At 47.1% G+C, this 20,581-nt stretch overlaps 7 protein-coding genes across 7 annotated transcripts; 5 read left to right on the top strand and 2 right to left on the bottom strand.

Moving 5' to 3' along the window:
• Positions 1-339: 339 nt before the first annotated feature.
• Positions 340-1,217, top strand: T069G_05421 (uncharacterized protein; the record flags this gene model as incomplete). Its single annotated transcript, XM_056172631.1, has 2 exons — positions 340-460; positions 637-1,217. 2 exons carry the CDS (start codon positions 340-342, stop codon positions 1,215-1,217), a joined length of 702 nt encoding a protein of 233 aa, XP_056029489.1.
• A 1,477-nt stretch (positions 1,218-2,694) lies between these two features.
• On the top strand, positions 2,695-4,166 carry T069G_05420 (glycosyl hydrolase family 1 domain-containing protein; the record flags this gene model as incomplete). The annotated part of the gene is made up of 2 exons (XM_056172630.1): positions 2,695-2,735; positions 2,810-4,166. The coding sequence occupies 2 exons, from the start codon at positions 2,695-2,697 to the stop codon at positions 4,164-4,166; spliced, it is 1,398 nt and encodes a 465-aa protein (XP_056029488.1).
• Positions 4,167-4,482: 316 nt separating this feature from the next.
• Positions 4,483-8,270, bottom strand: T069G_05419 (ATPase family associated with various cellular activities (AAA) domain-containing protein; the record flags this gene model as incomplete). The annotated part of the gene is made up of 7 exons (XM_056172629.1): positions 4,483-5,495; positions 5,561-5,716; positions 5,798-5,845; positions 5,931-5,990; positions 6,049-6,231; positions 6,293-7,288; positions 7,361-8,270. 7 exons carry the CDS (start codon positions 8,268-8,270, stop codon positions 4,483-4,485), a joined length of 3,366 nt encoding a protein of 1,121 aa, XP_056029487.1.
• Positions 8,271-9,029: 759 nt separating this feature from the next.
• Positions 9,030-11,422, top strand: T069G_05418 (uncharacterized protein; the record flags this gene model as incomplete). Its single annotated transcript, XM_056172628.1, has 4 exons — positions 9,030-9,590; positions 9,659-9,860; positions 9,933-10,094; positions 10,155-11,422. The coding sequence occupies 4 exons, from the start codon at positions 9,030-9,032 to the stop codon at positions 11,420-11,422; spliced, it is 2,193 nt and encodes a 730-aa protein (XP_056029486.1).
• A 784-nt stretch (positions 11,423-12,206) lies between these two features.
• Positions 12,207-13,934, bottom strand: T069G_05417 (uncharacterized protein; the record flags this gene model as incomplete). Its single annotated transcript, XM_056172627.1, has 4 exons — positions 12,207-13,174; positions 13,237-13,283; positions 13,449-13,857; positions 13,916-13,934. The coding sequence occupies 4 exons, from the start codon at positions 13,932-13,934 to the stop codon at positions 12,207-12,209; spliced, it is 1,443 nt and encodes a 480-aa protein (XP_056029485.1).
• A 1,171-nt stretch (positions 13,935-15,105) lies between these two features.
• T069G_05416 (uncharacterized protein) lies at positions 15,106-15,500 on the top strand (the record flags this gene model as incomplete). The annotated part of the gene is made up of 2 exons (XM_056172626.1): positions 15,106-15,382; positions 15,448-15,500. The coding sequence occupies 2 exons, from the start codon at positions 15,106-15,108 to the stop codon at positions 15,498-15,500; spliced, it is 330 nt and encodes a 109-aa protein (XP_056029484.1).
• A 1,521-nt stretch (positions 15,501-17,021) lies between these two features.
• On the top strand, positions 17,022-19,447 carry T069G_05415 (ankyrin repeats (3 copies) domain-containing protein; the record flags this gene model as incomplete). Its single annotated transcript, XM_056172625.1, has 5 exons — positions 17,022-17,100; positions 17,172-17,805; positions 17,863-18,428; positions 18,540-19,100; positions 19,146-19,447. The coding sequence occupies 5 exons, from the start codon at positions 17,022-17,024 to the stop codon at positions 19,445-19,447; spliced, it is 2,142 nt and encodes a 713-aa protein (XP_056029483.1).
• Positions 19,448-20,581: the final 1,134 nt, after the last annotated feature.

The following is a 20,581-nucleotide window of genomic DNA, read 5'->3' as shown; positions in this document are numbered from 1 at the left end:
TGGGGGTCTCTGGTCTCTGGTTCTAGAAATTCCACAACGGCGCAGTGGAACGATCCAGCACCATCGAGAGCTTCTGCACCCAAGCTTTTTAGCGCACAGACACCCTAAACCCCCCCAATCACAGCATCCATCGATTCAATTCATTCATCCATCCGTCATCCCATCGACTAAAAGCAGCAGCTGTTGTTTTTGCTTCATCCCGCCCGCGATTATTTATTTCTGCATTCACTCCACCTCTCGACAACGGCGGTCAATTGCCTTTCAAACGTCTTTGATTAATCATCTTTATTTACTATCCATCTTCAACTTCTTTCCACTGTTTGCAGGCCTCAATTCATCATGAGCGGGTCGCGGCCACTGCGGGGCGGATGCCAATGCGGCCGGAATCGTTACATCATCGTCATCCCAGAGAATGGCATCAAGGACGCTCAGGTCTTGTTTAACACTGAGCCACAGCATCGTAAGTATTTGGCCCTGTTTGCATTAGTTAATTGATTGCTACAAAGATTCTCTTTTACGGGCTATCAATCCGCTACGAATTGGAATTGCATGAGGTCGATTGATGGTCCGGGTGATTTGTTTGTTTGTTTACTTGTTTTGAATCCCGAAGCTGACAATCCTGGTGCAACCGCGCAGAGATCCCCCTCGCAACACCTCTAGCAGCGTACATTCGTGTGCCGCTATCATGGTATCACAGCTCTACGTACGCCTTCTTCCCAGATGAAACGCACACCATGATCCGCAAGGTCTACTCGCACCCAAGCCAAGACTACTCCAAACGGCATTTCTGCGGCTTCTGCGGGACGCCCTTGTCGTATTGGTCCGAGGAGCCTCGCAGCGAGGCCGAGTACATCAACCTCACCCTGGGGAGCCTGCTTCGGGAAGACATTCGAGACTTGGAGGACATGGGCCTGATTCCCGAAGACGAAGAGTCGCCACCTAGAAGCGAGGCGGCGCCGCCAGCAGTGCCGACGAGAAGAACCGCCCTCCAGCAGTCGTTTGGCGTGCCGTGGTTCGACGGGCTGATTGAGGGCTCGCGGCTAGGAAGCATGCGCAGGAGCTACGGCGCTACGCGATCGCGCGATGGGCAGACGAGCATCGAATGGGACATTGTCGAGTATTCGGAGAATGGCGGCGGAGAAATGGAAGTGGAAGAGGATGAGCCTGCCGGGGCAGTGTCGACGCAGCTGGGCAAAAGGAAGCTCAGAGATCATTAGTACGAGTACGGGATGGAATTTATGCTCGGTACAAAGTCTGTGTATAGGCAGTTTGATAAGGGAAAAGCGATGGGACCTGGTTTAGGGCATGGCCTGGCCTGTTGTGTGTATATGAGCTGTCGCTTACGGCTGCTCCCTTCTTTTTTTTTTCTTTCTCGGTAAGGCGTTTATTGTTTTATTCTTTTGTTTTTGGCTCGGACAGTGGCCGGCCGGGGTGTTTTACCTTTAGGCGTATCTCATGTCGGCGACAAGACAGAGGCTATATAGACACGAATGGGATGAGGCAAGTCTTTGTAGTACTGAGCAGCCGTGGTTTATTTACCCACCATCTATCGACCTACCTATGTAGGTATATGTAGCCTAGCAAGATGCCGCCCGTTATGCATATAATATACGGAGGACCAGTAGGGTCAATACTTTTCAATAGTTTACAGGACGAACGAATTATGCCACCGTAGCCGGAATGCAGGTTGCTTACACTTGTGCTTCAACATTGCAACTCTCCCACGTGGGCTGTCGGCTGAATCTATCCGTCGGGGCTTCTGAGCAATGTATGCATCACAAATAGCCAGATCATCCATCAAGTGACTTGACTTGACCATCCCGAGTTCCCCGATGGGCATCTCTGTCCGTTCTCACCCCATCGAAATCCTTCCTCAATACTATCACCACTAGTAAGTAATATCACCACATTTCTCTTGTCGGCCCGCTGCCACCACTTCGGACAATCATCCACCTCACCCACCGGCCTAGGCTGCTTGGAGCCCGCCGGATCGCCATCCTCCGTGGCGCCAGCTTCCCCATTGAGGCCGACTAGCCTTGCCTTGTGACTCGTTTGTCGTCGGTCAAGATGGCTAGCTGCTGTTGCGAGGCTACGTTGCGAGGTGACCATTTTTTCGGTATCCCCGCCAATTCTTCTTTTTGTTGGTTGGCCTCTCTGTTCTCTCACTATTCAGTACTAAACTTGCACTGCATTTTAGACTTCCGGGGTAGATACCATGTTGCGCCCCATAGACTACCAGAGGTAATACGGGGTTTATACGGGGCATGTCGAGCAAACTAACGTCTATGTAGATAAACAGGCACCAGACCACCTCGGACCCTTGCTTTTCTCACGGCCGTATTGGATAAAATACTCGCGGCCAAGCAAGCGGTTGGCTAAATGCGCAGGTACCCAGACGAGACGCAGCGCCATCCAAACTATCCGGGAAAATGCAGCGTCTCGCATGATGCGGGCTTTGTATTTCTCCATGTTTATTTTCCGACGTCAAGGTGTGAGGGGGGGCTTCGTTAGTGTGTATATATATCCGGGGGACCAAACGCTATTTCTCGCCGTTTCTAGCTTTGCATGAACTTGCAAGTGGTGTTGAGAGTGAGTGCAGTGAAGTGTGTCTTATTCATCTCTTGATTACTATATAGTATATATAGTATTTTTCATATCTTACAGTTGAAAAAGGAGAGAGAAACAGTTGCGAGAATGTTGCCCAAGGACTTTCAGTGGGGTTTTGCGACGGCTGCGTAAGTCTTTGTCTTTGTCTCGTCTTACCTCATTCATCCCTGCAACATACAACTTACACACAAACTTCCAACAGCTACCAGATTGAGGGCGCCATCGAAAAGGACGGACGAGGCCCCAGCATCTGGGACACCTTTTGCGCCATCCCCGGCAAGATTGCCGATGGAACCTCCGGCGTCACGGCCTGCGACTCGTACAACCGCACCGCCGAGGACATTGCGCTGCTCAAGTCGCTTGGAGCAAAGTCCTACCGCTTCTCCATCTCCTGGTCCCGAATCATCCCCAAGGGCGGCCGCGACGACCCCGTGAACCAGCTGGGAATCGACCACTATGCCCAATTTGTTGACGACCTGCTGGAGGCGGGCATCACGCCCTTCATCACGCTGTTCCACTGGGATCTGCCCGAGGAGCTGCATCAGCGATATGGTGGCCTGCTGAACCGCACCGAGTTCCCGCTGGATTTCGAGAATTATGCGCGCGTCATGTTCAAGGCATTGCCCAAGGTGAGGAACTGGATCACCTTCAACGAGCCGCTCTGCTCTGCCATCCCCGGCTACGGTTCTGGCACTTTTGCCCCTGGCCGCCAGAGCACCACCGAGCCCTGGATCGTTGGTCACAACCTTCTTGTTGCCCACGGCCGTGCTGTCAAGGTTTACCGCGATGAGTTCAAGGACCTCAACGACGGCCAGATCGGCATCGTCCTCAATGGCGACTTTACGTACCCCTGGGACTCGTCTGATCCCCTCGACAGAGAGGCCGCCGAGAGGCGATTGGAGTTCTTCACGGCCTGGTATGCGGACCCCATCTACCTGGGCGACTACCCTGCCTCTATGCGCAAGCAGCTGGGCGACCGCCTGCCAGAGTTCACTCCCGAGGAGAAAGCCTTTGTCCTTGGCTCCAATGACTTCTACGGCATGAACCACTACACGTCCAACTACATCCGCCACCGCACCTCGCCCGCCACCGCAGACGACACCGTTGGCAACGTCGATGTGTTGTTCTACAACAAGGAGGGCCAGTGCATCGGCCCAGAGACGCAGTCCTCGTGGCTTCGTCCTTGTCCTGCCGGCTTCCGCGACTTCCTCGTGTGGATCAGCAAGCGTTACAATTACCCCAAGATCTACGTCACCGAGAACGGCACGAGTCTCAAGGGAGAGAACGACCTACCCAAGGAGAAGATTCTGGAGGATGATTTCCGCGTCAACTACTACAACGAGTATATCCGCGCCATGTTCACCGCCGCGACGCTGGACGGAGTGAACGTCAAGGGATACTTTGCCTGGTCGCTGATGGACAACTTTGAGTGGGCTGATGGCTATGTGACGAGATTTGGTGTGACTTATGTGGATTACGAGAATGGGCAGCAGCGATTCCCGAAGAAGAGCGCAAAGAGCTTGAAGCCCTTGTTTGACGAGTTGATTGCGAAGGAGTAAGCGGGTGTTGATACCTATGACATTTTTTGTGCTGGGATGCAAATATGAATTTACGATGGAAAGGATATGAACCAGAAAGAAATGAAATATGACATATCTGGATTGCTTAGGGAATTGGTATATAATGAGTAAAAATAGAAAATACAAAAAAAGAACTATAGTCCTATATAAACAGGATTGGAGTGACATAACTGGGATATGTCGTAAAATAGGCATGTGAATAGGTATTAATACACAAGTTTCACAAGATCATTATTGACAAACAAAGAAACCCTGGTCTCTCAACTGCTAGCATTCATTATTCGTCATCTAATGTCTACGATTGTGCTACTGGAGAGGCTCCTTCGTTACTTCTCCCCACAGCTTGAGAAGGCATCATGTTCTGCATCATGGGCCACGCCCCATTTCCATTCCCATTAGGCCAATTCTGACCAGACATCTGTTGTCCTGGATTGAACATTGCCTGTTGGTTACCCATCATGAAAGGTTGCTGGGGATGATTCTGGCCCTGTGCAAATTGTTGAGGCATCCAATACATGCCTTGTGGACCATTGGCCATCACATATGAGCCCTGAGCCGGCATCATCTGAGGCGCCGCTGATTCTGAGGTTGAAGAAGGTGTCGCGAGTCCAGTTGAGACGGGCATGTGGCCTGTATTCGGGATGGCACCGGCCATCATGGGAGGCATCCCAGTCATCGGTGGAACCATACCGCTAATTGCTGAAGGAGGTATAGCTGGCTGAGTTCCTTTAGTAGGACCATAAATAGCCTCATCATCACTCGTGTCAGTCGTATCATCATCATCGTCTTCATCCTTCTTAGCTGCCTTGGGATGTTTCGCACGAAGCCTCATATTCTTGGCGACTTCATCCGCACTGAACCCATATATACTCTTAAGATAGCGCATAAACTCGAGATACGCGTCCGAAACAATCTGAACATGATGATGAGTCAGTTCCACCTGAGTAGCATGAGCATCACCACCTCCCGAAGCAGTCTGGGCATCGAATTCTGCCATTGCCAGGGCAGTTTGGCAAGCGTTTCGGATTTGGCGGCCGTTCCAACGCATGTTTTCGTGCTTCTTCCAGTAGGCGGTGGCGTATTTGAGGATGTCTCTTTCGTTGATGTTGATGATGCGGCCTTTGTCTTCGAATCGTTTTTTGATGATGCGTAAGTTGAGGCGGAAGATTTCGCGGGTGGATGTTTTGTCGAGGGGTGGGTAGTAGAGGCTGATGTGGATTCGGGATGTAAAGGCTTCGTCGAAGTCGCCGATTCGATTCGTTGTGAGGAAGAGGATGCCGGCGTAGTATTCCAAGACTCGAAGGAAAACTGCATACCAGACAGATTAGATACTATTTATTTGGTATATAGATAGCATACTGAGGGAGTCTTACCTGCGACAAGTCCATTTCGAACAAAGTTCTTGGGCGAGCGTTGGGCAAGGAAAACGTCTGCTTCGTCTAGGAGAAGAATGCATCCCCATCTGTTGGCAAGACTAAAGTTTCTCTCTAGGGCAGCTTCTACTTCACTAGCAGTAGCACCAAGATCACCTAAATGAAGGGGATAAACACGTTAATATATGTCTCTCGACTTATATCTTGATAGGCAAAGAAAAAGATATAGAGCCATACCACATGTAATTTGGAACAAAGGCTTGTTGAAGCGCTCAGCAACACCCTCTATAATGGCCATCGGGTCAGTATATGCACAAAACAGAATAGACTGTGGCAATGCTCAAATTGCTATAATAAACGTTATACTCACCAGCGGTGGTCGTCTTACCCACTCCAGGGGAGCCGTGTAGAAGAAGAATGAGACCCTTTCCTATATTGAGAGTCAGCAAGTTCTGTAAGCAGATCATATTAGTGAAACACGAGACAACCTTTTCCTCGAATAATGTCGACCTCTTCATTGTCACTAACTCGGGCCTCCTTATTTCGAAAGTGCTGGTCGACTAAACAGTAGACTATGTCTTTATGCTGCTTGGGAAGCACCAGTTGGTCAAAAGCCGTCTGTTCTTTAGAGCCCTCACTAACAGGACTCAGATACTTGAGATCGAGTTTTGCTATTAGAGGCATATGGTTAGCCAACATTTTTGCATTTCCTTGATAGTGAAGTGGACAAACCCCATTTGCGGCTTCGCAAGACAAAGCCAAAAACTCGATAGGACATGATAACCAAGTCATCATTCGTTAGAGAATTCTTGGAGGCCGTAATCTCCTTTAATGATCGGGGATAGATGGCTACCGATGGCTCGTCGTTAGGCTCATCAGGGCCAGGCATCAAACTCGCGATATAGTTCTCGTTCCTCGTCTTATCGACATAGTTGTCATTGTATATGTATTCGCCCGCACAACAGGCAGCCGAGCAGCTCTCCTCCTCAGATGAGCTTGATCCTCCCAAATCTTTTCCAATAAGAGATTCAATCTCGGGCTGCCACCCGCTTGACTGTGTTGCAGCAAAAGCCTCCGCAAAATCAACCATGACTTGGCTGTCAACTTCGTCTCGTGCCTCCAGGGTGAATCCATTGTAATGCATGTGCTTCACGCTGGCCACGTCAATAAACATCTTGCCACGGTCGATGAGCTCTTGCTGGAAAGTAGCCTTGGAATCCTCCTTTGCGGAGTCATCGCGGCTCTGGTAGTTTGAAGTAGGGCTGTCTGCGAATCGGATGGGATACACTTCGAGTGACGTAATCGCCTTCTCGCCGTCGAACTTTGAAATGACGAATGACTTCGATACTGGACCGAGTTGCTTTCCGTCAAAGTCGATGTAAACACAAAAGAGTGTGATGTGGGCGGCCGGTTCGCTTTCGTCTTTCCTCCAGGCACGCCAGGGAGGAGTGACTTTGTGTCCCGTGCTGGTGATGCTTATGACTCGGTAGGCTTGTCGTCGGCCCTGTGCTACGACGTCATCTCCTGGCTTGAAGAGGTACCATAGGTGGTTGAAGGAAATGGTGCGAGGCTGAGTTTCTGACAGATAATTGATCTTGGCCTGGATTGTGTTATCCATAAAGTCGATGAGGCAGCTCATATGCTGGTATGCCGTCAGCGAGTTTGTAAACTCATCCTCCTCGGTTGCTTCATTGCCTTCAGTGCCAGATTTTGGTTCCTCTTGGTCTTCTGAGGGTTTTGGTTGCTCCAGTATAACCTCACCGTTGCCAAACTTCTCTTTTAGCTGTGCAAATTTCTCACGAATTTCCTGGTTGTAATAGACGAGTGCTCGGAAAGGGCGAATCATGACAAGAGCGCTGTTCATGCGATAATCCTTGGCTTTATTCTTGAATATGTTGTTGAATATCTTTATAATGCTCTGCGATCTGATTCGAATTCGCTCTGGCACAAGTTGTTTGCCTCGGGTAACGTTGTTGGCGATGTCAGCCCACGACGAGACTTTTTGCTCTTTTCCGCCTGCGCTTATTGCTGGGTTTTGCGATTTTTCCGCGTAGCGCATGAACCAGGGATTGTTATAGCCGTCGTAAGTGATTGAAGGTTCTTCCGTGAGGACTTCAATGATGAAATGATCTCTGTTTTGGTCTCCGTGATGACCCTGGAATTTAAAACTGCTCCAATCCATTGGACTCACTTCCACCTGCACTACATTCGGCGTGGCCTTATCCGGATCGTCTTCAGCATCTGAATCTTCTGTTTTGATTCCATTAACCTCTTCCAATGTCGGAATGTGCGCTCCGGGTCGCGCATCTTGAAGCTGAGTTTTCAATACGTCGAAATATGTAGCCCACTCCATTTCTTTCTTGGTCATTGTCTCTTTGGTCTTTTCTTCCTCTTCGATATCCCGAAGCTTTGTCCTTAGGCTTCTCAATTTACGCCAAGAATTATATGAAGTGTTGCCTTTATTTATGAGGGTCTCTGTCCTCTCTTGCATCAGTGTTAGCGAAGATAAAAGGCCGGGCCCCTCTTCGTTTGCGATTTCCTCAACGAATCCCAGCATTTGCTTTTCAAGTCGCTCCCTATCGCGCTTCTCACGCTTAGCATCTTCTTCTACAGTATTGAGTCTTTGTTGCAGTTTGAGCAATAACTGTTCCATGTTTCCTTGGTCCCCGTTAGCCTGACCAGAGGCATGTGTGACTGGGGTTTCTGCCATGGTGATGCTTGGGGGTACTGCTGCGCCCTGATTTGATTCAGTTTTTTTCGCATCCTTAGCCGAGGAAGCATCCATGGCTAGTCGATGAAGATGCTTATTGTATTGATTATATGACATGAAAAATAAAATAATGGAGTGAGTTTCGAAACGCCGCAGAAGAGAACGCAATATCCTTCCTACAGCATGTCTTTCTTCCTAGGCAAGGTACATCTATATGTATGTACCTAACGCTGGGACAGGGATCGCAGCAAAAGGCGCCATCTTGTCCAATAGAGACAAACTCCATAATCATGCAAACACTTGAAGAGACCTGTCGATTAGGCAGCAATGCAGCCAAGAAGGAATCATTGGCTGAAACGTGAGGCGACGGGACAACTAGAATACCGCGCAATATCTCGACGGTTGCAAAGAGCAAGGAGTGGTGCAATCATGGAGGGTCGGCAAAGCAATTGGTAGGAACAAAAACTCAGCCGCTTATGGATCCAGCGTATATGAGGTTAGCTTAAAGGAATAGGTAGCCTGTCAAAATATATATAGAAAGAGGGGTAAGTCATTTTTGGTTTCACAAGGGTGTTGAAAAGTGACAGGAAATAAGCAAGTGATAGGAAATATCAAGGGATGGCTAATACCAAGTGGCAATACTATTAACTATTTTAATATGGTTTCTGAGTTACGGTTCTGTCAGCTGTAAGACGCAAGACATCCTTCCTTGACATATCCACCCTTTGTATAACAGTTTCTGTCTTCAACTCAACAGTCATGTCGACTAAATCTTCGTCGATTCCACCTGTTCATCTGCAGCCTCCATCTGTTGACTATATTGATAATCGGCTTCCAGAACACCATGGCGTCTTTAAAAATACAAACTCTCACTACGATCATACTGTACAAAAATATGTGCAAAACGAATCCGGAAGAGACGGGAAAAGCATAGTCGGAAACCAGGACAAGGGTCAAAGTGAGAACCAACTAAGCCCGACATCTCAACTAGGAGATATTGGAGACCCCGAGAAGTTTTGGGGTCTTATTTTCCCCGAGGCAATTGCAGCATTTACAACCAAGTATCCAAAGGAGCCTGATGGGCTCGAGAAGCTAGGATATCGCATCCGAGACCAGACAACATGGAAAGGCATCAATGCCCAGCTCCACAGAGCTCGTGAGGTTTACGATGGTACACAAGTAAATTTTCAGGGTCGTTGCAAGCGAGCGTTGCGCAAACTGGGTGATAGTGCTATTGAACCGACAACGAATGTCGTCAACCTCGTTCCCAATATTGAATACATCTCTCCTGTGCTTGGAGCAGTGCAACTACTTCTCAACGTAAGCTTAGTTATATTCTTGATAATACACTAGCCATGCGCAACATCATTGCTGACTGGTACATGAAGGCGTATAAAGTGGCATCTGAAGTGCGAGAAAGAGTTACGTCCAGCTTCGACGAGGCAGAGATCCAAGAACTCTTCAACGATGCCGAGGTCTATTTGATTACGTTTCCAGACAGTAGCAAGGTAAAAGATGCGACTATATCACTAGTAGTGACAGTGATGAAGGCAATCGAGGATGCTATCGTATTTTTCTTGTCTAAACAAAGTATGTTCCTTTACATCAACAGCATGCACTTATAAGCGGTTCAAGGCTAACATGATACCATCTCGTGCTAAGTAAAACGACTTCTGTCCGCTTTTTATCGTGGGAAAAAGGGATATCAAGAGACTCTTCTTAGAAGCCTCGAAGCTATTAAGATTAATAGTGAAAAGCTCATTCAACAAGCACAGAGTGCACACCTCTTGTACACACAGTTCAATCTTGCAGCCATTCGAACCGGTAAGTCTCGAGTACGAATCGGACATTGCAAACAACATCTAACAGTGCACACCATTGTAGAGGCTAAACGGTTTCATAATGATGCCAAAGACCAATCAAGGCATACTACACTAATGCTTAACGATATACATGAAGTCTCCCTGGAAGCATGCAACAATGTACTTATTATGCTCAATGATGCCGAGGAGAATAAAAAGCGACAATTACAGATTTTAGCCAACCAAGAAAGCATACTCAGCAGACTGGAAGAGATCTCCAGAGGATCAACTCCGGTGCCCCCAGAGACTCTACCATGGCCAACTCAACAAACTTCAAGCTTCAATTCTCAATTCCAGTTTAATACAGTTCTGCCAATGCCTTATCAACAATATTTCCAGCCAGGGCAGCCACAGATATCTCTACATACTGGTCAAATAGGTTGGTTCGACAGCTTTCCTAATGCGGCCCAACAGAGGCCTGTATCGCCACAGCCGAGGATCGTTAGCTCTTCGATGATTCTAGACTTACTGAACATCCCACTCGACCTAGACAGTGTAGACCTGCTAGCTGTCAAGGAATACAGTTATCGACTACCAAGGAAATACCACACCCGTGCCGTGCAAGTGACCCAAACACGAGAATTCCGCCAATTCATCGTCGCCCCTACCTCAAGACGACTATTGATCCATGGTCACTTTTCACCACAGAGTCTTGATACATGGCGAAGTTCTCCGCTGTCCTTTTTCTGCCTCTTACTGGTTAAAATGCTCCGTGAGAGAGAGAGATACATCACCCTAGTGTTCTTCTGTGGGTTCCATGTCGAGGACGAAGACAGCAACGTCGGCGGTGCTGCGATAATCAGGAGCTTTATTGCTCAGCTGCTACAGCAAATACCGTTCGATTTTATGCCGCTGGATATGGCGATAGACTTGGATAGTATTTCCAAGGATGACTGCAAGATCTCGCATCTGTGTGACCTCTTTGTTTATCTTGTTCGACACTTGCTCCGCCAAGATCGCACTCTTGTTTGCATCATTGACGGTATCGGAGATTATGAAACAGATGAACTCGAATCCGATATGCTGGCTGTTGTAAAAATGCTTCTTGGGTTCTGCAACGCAGACGAGCATGGCAATGGTGCAGGTCTACCACATGGCGATGTTAAAGTACTGGCTACAGCTCCGTTCTCCACTGAGTCAGTTCAAGAACTCTTCATTGGTGAAGGAAACGAAGATGAAGATGATTTGCCATTTCTGACAATGGAAAGCTTTCCGGATGTAAACGACACTGTTGGCATAAGCATGCCGTCGTTTTCATTACGCAGGGGGAATACGGATGAACTTGATTGAAGCACCGATGACTCTAACGATAACGGTAAATGTCAAATACATGACCTCTTTTCGCGTTGTTCTTCTAAGGCCCGACCCAATCTCAGTGTATCCTTCAGTTCCAAGCAACGACGGGATACAACCTACATTTCTAAAAAATAAACGATCGACTATGAGAGGAAAGTTCACTTACGCATCCATCCACACGAACAACACTAGAGAAACAATTTTTACACAAATTTTAAAAGAAGGAAAAAGAGCAAAAAATTAAGCGCATTGGAGATTTGCTCCCGGCAGGGCTTGAACCTGCGACCTTCGCATTACCAAGACTGGGCTGAAAGCTGAAGTATTAGTACGAAGCTCTAACCAACTGAGCTACGGAAGCGCTCGATGATGACCAGAGACGATGATAGGAGACTCTTGAACTCTGCTCCGCGGGAGATTGAATCTCCAAATGGTGATGGAAATGGATGTTGGACACAGGAGCGCAAAGAAATGCTCATACCCATTACATGACACAGGTCTCAGATATATGTAAAGCGAAAATATCATGCCGCGTACATGACTCGCGTAAAATAATATAGTTCACAGTTTGTTACCATGTAATCAACATAGCCAAAGCGTTGACAATCATGAGGAAACATCTTTCATCTACCTGATTCTCCAAATATGAATTGCTAATTGCTATCGTCCTGTGGTATCCTTGTGTAATTAATGTGTTAACGCTAAACAAATCCCAGTAAACATTCGTGATAGTCATTCTCCTCGCTCCTCATAAAAGTAGACCTCAAAGACCCAAATACGCTCAAACCTCTGGTTTTTCCTCCGTCACATCTATCGTTTGGCTGGGCCTCCTCCAGCCTTGTGACCAGCTCCAGATAGACTTTACCCATTCTTTGCAATCACTCACACCTCTAGACATTTCGTTATCAATCACCCAGAACAGCAGTATAAGGGTAACTGGCACAGAGATAGCCCAATAGACGTAGAAGAGCCTTTCACCAGCTGCAAACTCTCCATTCATAGACAGAACTGACGCCACAAAGGTGCACGGCACAACAACTGTGGCTATCTTGGCGAGTTGGCCTGAACTTCGTGCCATTTTGTTGGTGGCTTCTGTCTGAAAGAAAGATTCACGAGACTGAATCTTGGCTTCGCGGGCCTCTTCCATATTGGCACAAACGGTGTACATCTCCATGTGGCTGCTGATGATTTCATCCATCCCTCTTAGCTTTTCCTCAAGAAATTTCCATGCCCTACCCTCCTCTGTCGCGATACGCCGAAACTTCTCATCTTCCGGTGATAGAATTCCAAGGTCTCGGAGTTGGAATTTCCAGGTAATGGCTTGTAGCTCCAGCTTATCAAAATTGATGCTCTGCCGCTCCTGCATCAGGCCATCATACGCCTTGATGGCCTCGTCGCTTTCGTAGGCCCATTTTTGCCTGACTCGGTAAAATCGTTTATCTTCCACTATGAAGTCGTGAAAATGACGCTCGCGTCGCCAGACATGCTCTTCCCACACTGCACGAATGCAATTGCGAGCAAAATAAGTCGCTGAAAACACATCATCGTTAAAAACCATGGGCACATTCTCGTAGGCCTTGACGAGACTGTTGAACATTGAGCGCTTGTGCACTTGTGCATGGTTGTTTTGTGAGGAATTTATTATCACTTCGCGTAGAACATCGAGCCCAGGTTCCCAATTTTCCAAAACAACCGATTCAAGTCCATTTAGATGCAAGTGAGAAATCTGAGGATCGAGTAAAATAACAGCTGTGTTATATCGTCCCTTGTTAGCATATTATACCTGTTCTCAACTCGGAAAAGCGACAAACCTGTCCATGAGCCGTTCCCATACGACTTGCCCCAGTAAGATACCAAGCTACGAAACATTAACCAATTATTACTCTTGTCTAGGATTCCTGCTCCGCGGTAAAAACTTCCACAAAAGACGTCTACAAAACAGTCAACACGAAATCCCTTAGGAAGGCAACGTCTTTGTGGCACCGGTACTCTCCAATACGTCGAACTGCCTTGTTTGACGTACTGTTCATCCATGATATTGAGGTCCACGCTTTCGTCGCAGTGCGCCAGGAAAAATTCTGGAGGAATGTCGAGCAAGACTCCCAACATCTCTGCTAGCCGCGCGGAGACGTCTTCCAAGATGATAATGCGTCGGTTTCTCTTCTTGGCTGTGCCGTCTTTTGGTGTATTCTCCCAATACATGAATTCATCTCGCGGGTTAGAAAATGTAGGCTGGCCATTTTCTAAGCCAACATGATCCCCTTCAAACTCATATATATAGTAAGTGCATGATACGCTGTGCGGCACCTCTTTCCATGGGTGAGTTGTCTCTTCTTTCAGCATCTCAGTTTCTGCAATGCGCCTTGCCCTCGCTGCGTACGCCATAGTCTTTTGTCTCATATCGTCATTATCCGCCCAAAACACATTCGGATCTGAGAATAGTCAGCGCCCTGTTATATTATGCTTCAGTCGCCGTGAGACTTTTGGTACCTTGATCTGATCGCGGCATCGCGCCTCAGTACTTTGTTGGTCTCAGTTACTGGTCTTCCTATCTTGTGCCTCCCAGTTGCACTTTAAGAACAATGACGATTAAAAAAAGATGAAAGGTTTCTGATATATCCAAATGTATTAGACGAACTAAAGCCATCATCGCCCTTCAGATGCCGCATCCCCCCTCAACCGACTTAACTACAAGTGCCATTACTAGTACATGCAGCCTCCCACACTTCACAAGGAACAGCTATCTTCTAGCGAATGAGGGAGCACTGCGCAATGACACATGCAAACTAATGCATCCAAGTGACCTATGGCGCTGTTAGCACATCGAACTATTAGCCCTCGTCTACATGGGTAGGCAGGGATTCTCAAAAAACCAGCCGCAGCTGAAATGTTGAACCGAACGAGGGGGCGCTGGCATGACACACACGGCATAAATTCTTCTTTGCTAGATTCATTCATTTTGTATAAAAATACAAAGCATGACGACCTTATCAGTCCATGGGATTGCTTGTCTGGATGATGTAACTCTCTCGTATCCCTCATTTGTTTATACTTCTCTGCTAGCAAACACTCGTGAGGGTCCATAGAGCTCAAGGATTATTTACCCAAGGAGAAGGCTCTTGGCTTTGGCATATTTATAAGATCTTAAGGGTATATTTGTGATAAGTTGCGATTGTTAGATCAACCAAGAGTATACCCAGTCGATGTATCGTACGACTGCAGCGAAATCCTAGGGTAGATTCTACCAACGACGGTTGAGTAACAGAATTCCAGCCATACTGATAACACAAGCCCTCAAGCATATAACAAAAAGGCCGCCTATGAATCCAAAGGCTTGAATAATGAATCTAAGGTTAAAAAACAGCCCGATTTTATCATAGGCCCGATAAATGGAATTATACTCCATTAATACACCATATATAGAATGCGATACTCTCCCACTTTCTCTGGCGGAGTATCCTTCTTTCCATTGCCACGAATGCGCTTTTCATCACCATGGCTATTTTCCATTTTATTGGTATCACGAACTCTCTCATCTTCTCGCAGAGACATCGACGTGCGCGCAGTACCTCTGTTTCTCCAAACCAATCTCCTCAGCCGAGCCATCCATATCAGATCAAGAAACCGCCGCTTCTCGAGAGAGTGCTCCTACTTTTAAAAGAGACAGCTCAAAAGACGATATGACTGAAGAATCTATGCTCAAAGACGGCGCTCTTAAAGATAGAGTTTCTGGAATTGATGATAATTTCGGAGATGAGACTTCTGGAGACGATGAGTCTAAAGATGTTCAGTCTAGAGATGTTCAGTCTGGAGACGATGATAATTCTGGAGACGATGATAATTCTGGAGACGATGATAATTCTGGAGACGATGATAATTCTGGAGACGATGATAATTCTGGAGACGATGATAATTCTGGAGACGATGACGAGGCTGGAGACAATAATCCCAGAGAGGGTAATTCCAGAGTCAGCGATTCCAAAGACGACGAAACTCTTGAAAATGACGGCGATTACATCCAGATGATGCCACCGTCGTATCAAGAAGCAACTGCAGCCTCGGAAAATATTGCTGACCCAGATGGATCCCGTTACAGCACCTCATGTGTTTGTGTATCTCACCAAGGCTGCTGCCGCAGGCATAACTCACTACGGTCGTCGAATTGCAACCCTTTGCAAGCATTAAGCACATCTCAATTCCTCCCCATATGGTGGTCGAATGGAATGTATCTCATACAGATGGAAGCCGGAGATTCCAATGCGGGAACACCATCGTCTAGCACGCAATCAGCCCTCACACTTGCGCCTATACATTCTGCTATATCCTACCATCTATCGCTGGATAATCTATGTTGCATCCGTCATTAGAGATGAAGTCGAGAAGGCCCGTATTAAAGACCTATCTTACAAAGATCAATGTACCTCTGTCACATTTACCAGCTATAGGTGGTCTAATGAGATATACTTTTACCGAGGCACCTTTTTACAAAAGCAAAAAATCATCTGCTCTCTACCCAAAGGATACGAAAATCCACCCGAACGCTTCACTGCCTGCCCGCATCAGAGTTTGTCCATCTCTGCCCCGGAGTTTTTGATAGAAAACAACTTGGATAAGGTACAGGCATGCTTAATTCCCAATCCACCACGCTGTTCTCGCCATCTAACGGAAACATGGAGCAACACTCATGGGCCTTATGCCAAGATAACTGCTTGCACGATATGCCACTTAGTTGCTGAGTGTTCTTTAAAGTTGCGAAATCGCATTTTTTATATAAAGTATACTTGCTATAAAGACCTTGGCCCAGGAACAGATCTTTATCACCCTAAATGGCTTGCTTCCCTCACAGGCGCGGGCAACCCCCATCTACAAGAAAATAGGCACGAAAGGCTTTATGCACATTTTTGGCGTATAGTTACTGCTTAGAGAAAGAATAAGGAATGACGATTCGGCGCCGAAAATTTGCTATCAAGCATCCCATTTACAGCTTTAATGGCAGTTTTAATATTAAATACTAGATTCATATACTGTATAGTAGTAAATACTAAAAGATTATAGTTATAGTAGCAGATACTAGGGGAACACGGCTATAGTAGTAGAAAGTAGCCATAGGGGCAGATATTCAAGAAATCGGCCATCAATTACCTCAGTAAATGACTGTATTGGTAAATGCACTACTTTCTTTCATATCTGGTTTCGAGGCTTGAACTTCACTCTGTTTCCGACGTTCTCGGTAGGTAGTCCCAAATAATACCTAACAGCTGAAGTCACGCAAGATACCTAGTATTGAACGGGGTGTCTCACACCAGTTCTATGTGATGGGCGAAGCCCTCGTAAAATAGGAGAAAAAAAAAAAAGAATAATTCTCGTCCAATACATCGAAACTACACACCGTATCATTTCACGATAACCAATCATTGCTATTTTTAGTGTTTGGCGATATGTGCGGCTAGAATTCCAGTTTCTTGTTCGCCTGGCTGTCGATCCCGTGATTACAGCCTTATTCTCGAGCACGGCATGCCCAAGTATTTCAAACCCCTCAGCACACTCACAGCACCAATGCATCGACAATTGACACGCTTAAAAATGACCTCAAGCAATGGAGAACTACAGCATTTCCTCTAATTCATTCGAAAATAACGTCCAAATTCATCAGGGAAACAACTATTACGCTTCTGGTACGTCACGCTCATCTCATTCTTACATTTACCTGGATGGAGACTTTCCGCTAATCCTCTCGACGACACAGAACCACCCCAAAGCAAATCTGACGCTTGTCGAGATGCGCTGTTCCTTGCAGACCCAATTGTTGATCGGGAAACTCTCAAAAGTACAAAAGGCCGAAGGACTGCAGGCACCTGTGAATGGATCAGAGACAATGAAACCTACCAATCCTGGCTTGATGGTGACGTGCAATGTCTCTGGATTACTGGCGGCCCCGGCAAGGGAAAAACAATACTCTCAATCTTCCTAACTGAAGAACTTGAAAGGCGCACTCAAGAAAGCAAAGCTGCAGAACTTCTGTTGTTCTTTTTTTGTACCCCAGACGAGAAGCACAGCAGTGCTGTGGCTATTCTTAGAGGTCTGGTTTACCAGCTGGTCAGAATGCGCCCAAACTTGGTCAGCCGTATCCTGTCCGACTTTGAAAGTACGGAAAAAACCCAAGAGACGCTAAAGTCTCCCAACGCTCTCTGGATGGTATTGGAAAAGCTCCTGCAAGCTCCCGACCTTGGAACGGTCTTTTGCGTGCTCGATGGACTTGATGAATGCGACGAGGAGTCATCAAGCCTACTGGCTGACAAATTTTACGAATATTTCTTGGAGAACTCAAAACCAAGCAGTACGCAGTTCAAACTAGCGATTGTTAGCCGAAAGATTGACGGGTTGGATGTCCTCCCCCAAGTGAAACTAGATCCTGACAACAACGAATATGTCAACAGCGACATTCAAAACTTCATCGCCAGCAGCGTTAAAAAACTGGAAAGGATACGAGGCTTCAATGATTATCGAGAGAGTATCGAAACCACTCTTCTAGATCGAGCCCAAGGCACATTCCTATGGGTCGGCTTCGTTATGGTAGAGCTGTCGAAAAAAAGGACCTGTACCCACATCATAGAAACTTTGGAGGAAATTCCTCTAGGGTTGCATGGAATTTACAGCCGAATGTTGACACAGATTGAAGCCAGTCGACAATCAGTCATCTTCGACATTTTGCAATGGGTTACCAATTCCGTTCGGCCTCTGACACTGTCTGAACTGGGGGAAGCTATCCATCTTCCGCCTACAACGAAAATCAGCAAAGACCAGGCTATTCTCGATTATGTCACTCTATGTGGGCATATTCTCACAATCCATGATCAGCAAGTCAGCCTTGTTCACCAATCAGCGAGGGACTACCTATTACAAAAGGACGCCGACAGCGACCCTATACTCAAAGAGTTTCAAATCAAAGCGGAACATGCGCATGCTACTCTAGCAGAAGTATGTCTTGACTATATTGAGAAGAGTGAGTTACGTAATAGACATCTGGATATAAAAGATACCTCTGTCCTGCAAAAGTCGCCTCTATTACAATACGCTACAATGCACTGGCCAGAACATGCAAAATTGTGTTCAGATGCGGATAATAAGAATGCTTTGAGGCTTTCAAGACCATTTTTCGAAGAGACATCCATTGTGCGGGAGCACTGGTGGCAGATTTACAAGATGGAGAACGACATGTATTTTGTTATATTCCCGGATATCTCCAGTCTGCCTTTGTTACACATGGCCTCTTGGTTCGGGATATATGACTTGGTTCGGGGGCTGCTTATGGCCAATACTTTGCTCCGGACATGCCCAACGGTAGATGAAACTGGCAGGACTTACACCAAGCCGCTTGGGTTGGCTCTCAGCAATGGCCACATGTCTATTGCACAGCTACTGCTTGCAAACGGCGCGGATGGTAAAGACGAGGCACTGGAATCGGCTGCTAGCAGTGGTCATATAGATGCTGTGCAGCTACTGCTTGCATACGGCGTAGATAGTAAAGCTAGGGCGCTGCGATCGGCTGCTAGCAGTGGCCACATGTCTATTGTGCAGCTACTGCTTGCAAATGGCGCGGATGGTAAAGACGAGGCACTGGACACGGCTGCTCGCTATGGCCACACGGCTGTTATGCAGCTACTGTTTTCAAATGGTGCAGATGGTACAGCTGAGGCGTTGCGACACGCTGCCTTCTTAGGCCAAACGGATATAGTGCAGTTATTTCTTGCAAACGGCACGGGTGGTAAAGATGACGCGCTGACAGTGGCTTCCTTAAATGGCCAAACGGCTACGGTGCAACTACTCCTTGAAAGCGGGTGCAAACGGTTAACGGAGGCGTTGGAAGGGGCTGCCAACAGAGGCCACACGGCTATTGTGCAGCTACTTCTTGCATATGGTGCAGATGATAAAAATATGGCGCTGCAAATGGCTGCATCCTCACACCATATGGATATTGTGCAACTCCTTCTTGCAAATGGCGCGGACGATAAACTGACGTGATGCTATAGAGCTAGACTTAAAAGTAGGCAGCTCTTGATGGCAGACGGTGATGGCAGCAAAGATGTTGAAAGGAGCGGCAACTGTGCAACTACTGCGTCAACAAAGTAACCGCAACATATAAATGACATAGGTTAATCATCCAACCGCTAGACAGAAAAGATTTCATATAGTTTCGGGTAATTAGCACGCTGAGCCTCGCGTAGCACCAGCACTTATGATATGCGCATTGGATTTATAGGGCATAATACTGCCTACCGTCAACAACTAGTGATCGCACCTGTAGATTCGTCCTTTTGTTAAAGACCGGGCCTGGATGTGTCGTCCTTTTGCCCCGTTTCGTCCGAGGACTGGGGCCGGCGACGTGCTCCGGACCGAAGCCACATGCCGCTCCCGATGGCGCCGAGCGCCACTGCCGACATGTAGCGGAAGCACCGGCCAAGACGCCGGCAAGTTCATGGCGTCAGTAGAGGAGGCTCTCTTTTTTTACAACATCTATAATTCAATATTCTCCTCGGTTTTTTTCGCGTTCTTCTCTCTTTTCTTCTTCACGGCATCATCGGTATTGTTGCTAAAGCCTAAATTGAGGCTAGAGTGAAGCTGGAGCTACTGTTGGTGTTGTCGATCGCATGCTGATTACAGAGTATTCTCTATTTTGAAGTATTGAACGATAACAGAAGATTGTAATAGACGAGAGAAGCATGATACGCAGGCTGCCTCCAATGTTATACACGAATATCAGTCATGAGATACCCTTGTCCGTGAAGCTAGGCAGACATTTGTACGTCGCATCGGTAGCTGCGCCCACTGCATGCATGATGTGATTGGCCTCAGCTGGGGTCAGATCCTGGCGCATGTTGCAGTGGGCTAGTATTTGGGGATTGGACCTGTGAGGCTAACTGCGAAATTGAGCTGAGCCTCAATTTAATCGCAATTCTTGTTTTCTTCGCATCTACATTGTGTTGAGCACCAGCCGGTCACAGGAATATAAACCAGGCTTGCCAAGGAGCCTTATCCAGTTGCAACTAATATCCCGGGAATATCGTCAAACGGTTATCTTCGAGTGCCCACCTGGATCCTACACACTGCATTACATCCGACCACTGTTTGATCCTCGTCAGCTAAGGCGCTATCCAA

Source organism: Trichoderma breve, chromosome 3 (genome assembly GCF_028502605.1).
Source record: "Trichoderma breve strain T069 chromosome 3, whole genome shotgun sequence".
NCBI classification, from domain to species: domain Eukaryota; kingdom Fungi; phylum Ascomycota; class Sordariomycetes; order Hypocreales; family Hypocreaceae; genus Trichoderma; species Trichoderma breve.
This window is presented reverse-complemented; position numbering and strand designations above follow the sequence as displayed.